A 5,471-nucleotide genomic window follows, 5' to 3' on the forward strand; every position below is an offset into this window, starting at 1 on the left:
CAGGTCAGCAGGGTGCCACGGTGCCCTTCTTATCTGCTGTGTAGCTTGAAGATTTCAAAAGCAAGGGATGTCAGTACATTACCAGCACTAAACAAATACTGAACTCTCAATTTAAAAAAAAAGCGTTCTTCTGAATATGTTTGCCAACTTTGCTTGGATTTGCATGGAAAGCCTTCTGAGCCTCGAGCTGACATTTGATCCTTTAACTGAGCAAACTTGCTCTGAAACAAAAATTCCTTTGCAGGACACCATCGCTCGCTTGGTTTTGCCATTTTTGGGAACTCCCAGCTATACATTATGCTAACCAACTGTACCTGAAAGCCATGTACCTTGATAGATGTGCATGCTCGTAAATACGGCGTGGCGGTGGCAGGGGAGGTGTTGCTTTTCCCATGCGTAGGGCCAGGATCTGAGAGGTGCTGAACATCTGCACGCCGTGCTCGCTTGCGTGGCATGGTTAGGAGCAGAACAGCAGACTGCAGAAACGGTCGCAGGCTGGATTACATCACGTGAGGGTGAAATTGTTACGGATTGGGATGAAGGAAAACTGTTTTACTTCGGCTGAGCGCTTTTTTCTGTGCTGCTGCTGTGCATGTGCTTGCGTTGGGAAACCGAGCTTTTATTGACTGCTGGTTTTCTGTTTTCAAAGCTGATCAGTGGTGGTTCTATTGTAAGTGCTGAGGCAGTATGGGATCACGTCACCATGGCCAACCGGGAGTTGGCGTTTAAAGCAGGAGACGTTATCAAGGTCCTGGATGCTTCCAACAAGGACTGGTGGTGGGGTCAGATCGATGATGAAGAAGGATGGTTTCCCGCCAGCTTCGTGAGGGTGAGTGTCTTTCTTCTTTTTACCGCTACAATGAATCACTGCTGATGCTGTTCGGAATGGTCAATGAACTGAACTGTTACTGTGTTTGTTATCTTTGATGCTTATTTCCAGCGCCTCTGTTTTCTGTCCGAAAAATGAGCGAAGAAGGTTTCAAAAGAAATGAGAGTGGGGTAGAGGGAGGCTGGAATAGGTTATTGGCTCTTGGGGTATGGAGTGGCCTTTGCTGTGTGTTTCGACATGATGTAGCCTCCCTCCTTAAGCAGTTCTGTGGAAAACCAGTTCAGTGTTGTGTGGGCTATCAGGTGTAGGTGATTTGGTGGGGCCTAAAGGTTCACACCGGCTACAAGTGACCTGCATTCGGATGCGCACAGAGAGGTGTCAGCCCTCCCCTTTCCAAAAGCAGTGCTGTGTTTTGACTTTTCAGCAGTTTTGGATGTAAAATTACTTCACTAATTAGTCCGTGACCAGCTCTGGTTATTTTTTTTGAGGAGACAAGAAACCATTTTGCTTGTCTCTGTTTTTCTGCTGAAGCAGGTTTTTGCTGTACCCAGCCAGTGGCGATCTGGCCTTTCACAAATAAGAAGGATTTCAGCACTTAATTTTTTTTACTCAGTATGTGTTAAGAAAGCAAAGGGACAAGAAGATGCCCTTTTTGCTATTGTCAGCTCCTGCCACATTATTTGGGCACTCTCGAGCCTTCCTCAGGGAGTCAAGACGTCGGCTCTGACCTTGTGCACTTCCTTCTCCTCTCCCTTCTGCGCAGGGTTCAAGAGGCGGGATCAGAGACTTAATTCCTTTAGAAGCTTAGGGGATATGGTTCAAAAAATGAAGATTTCTTTTGCCTTGTAAAATTGTGTGAAAGATGACTCTTTCCTTTGAGCCTCCCAGGCAATTTGACAAGCTCCGTGGCAGTCGAGGGGAAGACAGTTCTCTCTGCAGCGCACACTGAAGACATGCCGCATCCCAAGGAGACGCCATGTTTGCTCTGGTTCCCTGCCTGCCTTACCCTCGCTCTGAGCCCTCCCTCTTTTGGGCAACCCTGCATTATCAACACCTCCTTTTGATTATATCGCTTCATCTGGGAAATATGGATTAGGAAAATTGGGTTAAAATGTATGACCTGTTGTTTCCTGGTGAGGTACAATGACCACCGATAAGGGAACCCAGACCTCGCTTCTGCCTCCCCAGTGCACGATTTTTTTTCCCCCTGTGGGACACGTGATGCAGCTCTTCTGTCTCTCCTAGGTCTGGCCAGTGCTAAGAGCAAGAGATCAGTGACTGGAGCTGGAGCCTGGGCTGCCTGCATGAAAGAGCTTATGTTGTTATTTTGGCCCAGAATAACAAGTAGTGTTTAGTATTTTGTTGAATAGGACAGCATGAGTCTGACCCTCGCAGCCAGTGGCGATAGCGAGTTTGGAAAATGGATTTGCATCAGGTGTGAGCAAGATGATAATCTTATTGCAGAAAATATTCTCACCTGTGTCACTAGCACATCTCATCTGTGTTGCTGGCTGGAAAGGCTGAATTAGAAAAATCTGTCTGTCTGATTATTTTTGCTTAATTTGGAGACTGAAATATTCTGGGCCGGTTTAACTTTTCAGTGCATTGACCAGTGCTGTTTTGTTTTGTGATTGAGGGGAAAAGATTTAATATCTTTTTTTGTGTGATGTTGTAAACATACTGTTCACGGTAGGTTTAATAACAGCCTTGTTTTGTGCTATCCTGTTTTCTAAAAAACCACACCAAACAACTAAACAAACAAGCCCGTTTACTCTAAGGCTCAAAACCATGGATCATTTGACTTGGCTGAACTTTCCATCTCTCCCTACGCTTTCAAAGACTGGGAGGATGATTTTAGAAACTGGTAAAAACAAAGAAGAGGAATCAATGAATCTCAGACTGTTGTACACAAATGTCTGAACATCATCCTGGAACAAACCTTGGTGCTTAGGATCATGATGGCCTTACCAGGCAAGTTTCTTGCTCATTCTGTCTAATGTCACAACCCCGTGGCTTGACTTCACTCCAACAAAATCAATCTTTCCATCAGCTCTGCAAGAGGCTGGCTCGGTTCTTCCATCTGTGAGACACTTGTTCAGCATGGGCTGGGACCAGACACCTGCCCTGGGACCAAATGATGCGCTCCCAAAGGGGGAAACTGCATGGGTTTGCTGCCATGAATGATAATTAATATTTAAAAATAAGTACCAGACATTTCAAAAAATATGCAAGTGGAGTTCTGGCACAGTTTGTCCGCAGCTCTGCAAGGGAGGCTGAAGGGGAAAATTCGCCACTCGGGTTTACAAAACAGAGCTGCCTTCTCCACGCAGCACTTCTCGGTGTGCTGCCACGAGGCAGCCCACTCGCTGGTTGTCCTGTGCTGAGAAAACAACTGCCATTTGGGCTGTCATGTTCTCCTCTCCTCTGTTGGCTGAGGTCGCTTGCTTGCCTCTTCATTTCTATTCTTGCATATTCCCCCCCGCCCCCTTCACTCTCTGTCTTTCTTGGTAAGTAATTTGAACCAGATGTCTGCAAAGCCTTTGGGGCCTTTAGAGAAGGTGCCTGTAACCCCTCTTTTGCTTGCAGGACCATTGTGGCAGGTTTATGCTCCTTCTGGGTCCTGGCAAGGACCGTTTAACCTGAACACTTTTCACTTTGCTCTTCTCTCCATCTTTTTTCTTGTATTTCTTATTCAGCTGATTGCTCTTTCATAATGAGGAGGCTGGGTTTTTTCTCTGTTGTACTTTGAGCCCTGCATTTTTAAGACGATGCCAGAAAACTGCCTGATTTAGCCTGGGTGGTTCGTTTTACTTGCAAAGTAATTGCTTTCCTTTATATCTGTATTTCTCTTATGCAAGTACAGGAGGAAAAGGGAACAACACGTTGCATAGCAGAGGATGAAAAGCAGTTCAGGTAAGGGATGACAGGACACACCAGACAGGTATAAAACCAAATAGGATTAATTTCAGGATATTTTACAGGACTCTTGTAGGTACTGACAGGGGGTGCAGCAGAAGATCACTGCAAAGTCAGATTCCTCTAAAAGTCATTTGGATCGCTTCTGAGGACAAAACTGGGCTGGAAACCTAGTTTGCAATGAGACGTCTGACGCTTCTTGCTCTCCAGCCAGATCATATGAAAATCTTTGGCAAAGCATTTGGCACTCACAAAATCTCATAGCAGGAAAAATTCACATTTGCAAGTGCAGAGGAAAACAGTAACCTGCTGATTCCCCTGGCCTCTTTTACACGTATAGTTGGGGGGGTTGCAAACAAAAACTGCACTTGAATTGCCTGCATGTACCGGAACTGTTGTCTCCATGCATAACACCTGCAGTTATCCTCTTAGTAGCTTGAGACTTGGCTAGAAGAAAGGGGGAGAGAGGAAAGCCAGAGTTTTGGGAGCACAGGAACTTTAAAGGAGAAACTGGATGATAAAGCGATGCTCTTTGAGAAAAAGAAAAAGCGCAACATAGGAGAAATAAAATTTGGAGCTAGTAAGCAATGGTGAATGGTATCCCGCAGGAGGCTGCTGCACTCAGGGAGAAAGTTATGAAAACCCGTAAGTCATTAGAGAGGCAGAGGAGAACTCCAGAACTAGGTTTAAAGCTGAATAATGAGCTGGGTTTAGGACAGATGAAGGTATCTATGTTGTATTTTAGCGCATGTTATCAAGTGAGCACGCTGGACAACCACAGGGTGCAGCCACCAATCTTGTGATTAGCTGCACTGTGTCTTTGAATGTCCTGTCGACTTTTAGGGGGCTGAAAGGGTGGGGGGTACAATTGGAAAAAAACATAAACAGGATTTCATATACTTGTAGTGGTGAGGCTACTTGTTGCTCTTCTCTCCTTTGTGGATGGCATAGCCTCGGGCTGTCTTTACATGATGTGGTACAAATGAGTTTTTGCATACCAGCACATCCACCATCCACATCCGCTCGAAAAAATAGGCTTAGTGTTTGTAGAGAGGAATTTATAGCACAGAATAATACTCCGGTACTGCAAATGGGTCAATTGTCGTACCTTAAGGTCTCCTTCAGAAAATACAGTAAGTCTCAAAAGAAAGTTGTGATTGCAGAGCCCAACATCAAGTCTCCAAAATCACCCGGGTGAGATTCAAACACTCCAAACACAGGAAATCAAATGGCACCGTGTTTGGGCTCTGACATATTTCCACTGAAAAAGAAAGAAAAAAATGAAGGGATGTTTAGTGCTGTGAAATCTTTCTGTAGAGGCACAGCAGACTGCACCCATCCTGGGCAGAGAAGGGGATTTATTTTGTTGTACAGCTCTCCTTAATCTCTTTGGATACCAAGAGGCAGACTGAGTTTCCAGAATACATTTCTTCTCACCTCAGTGGCAGTGACTCTTCCTTCCATGTATTTACTAAGCTAAGCTAAAGAGCAAGTCTGGGGTTGAGGAGGTTTTACTAAACTTCTTGTAGTGCCCGGTGACTGTTGGGTTGTTGTGCAGAAATGAAGGGTAACAGTCCTCCAAAGGCTTGAGTAAAGATGGTGTATAAATGCTTTGTGGTCTGTACCTTTTACATAGGAGAAAATGCAGGAGTGGATCAGTGCAGCAATGCTCCTTGTTCTCTCTCATCTTTGCCTAGGTTTCCCCACGTGTTGTAATTTTAGATTG

The 5,471-nt window shown here is 45.1% G+C and overlaps 1 protein-coding gene across 1 annotated transcript in view; it reads left to right on the plus strand.

The window, feature by feature from the left end:
- The first annotated feature begins 655 nt into the window (after window positions 1-655).
- ARHGEF9 (Cdc42 guanine nucleotide exchange factor (GEF) 9) overlaps window positions 656-5,471 on the plus strand; it is a 65,547-nt gene continuing 60,731 nt past the window's right edge. The window contains exon 1 of the mRNA XM_009579642.1: window positions 656-829. Coding sequence (XP_009577937.1) covers window positions 704-829 — 126 coding nt within the window. The 5' untranslated portion in view covers window positions 656-703. The remainder of the gene's footprint in view (window positions 830-5,471) is intronic.

Source organism: Fulmarus glacialis, unplaced genomic scaffold, assembly GCF_000690835.1.
Source record: "Fulmarus glacialis isolate BGI_N327 unplaced genomic scaffold, ASM69083v1 scaffold3706, whole genome shotgun sequence".
Classification (NCBI taxonomy): Eukaryota; Metazoa; Chordata; class Aves; order Procellariiformes; family Procellariidae; genus Fulmarus; species Fulmarus glacialis.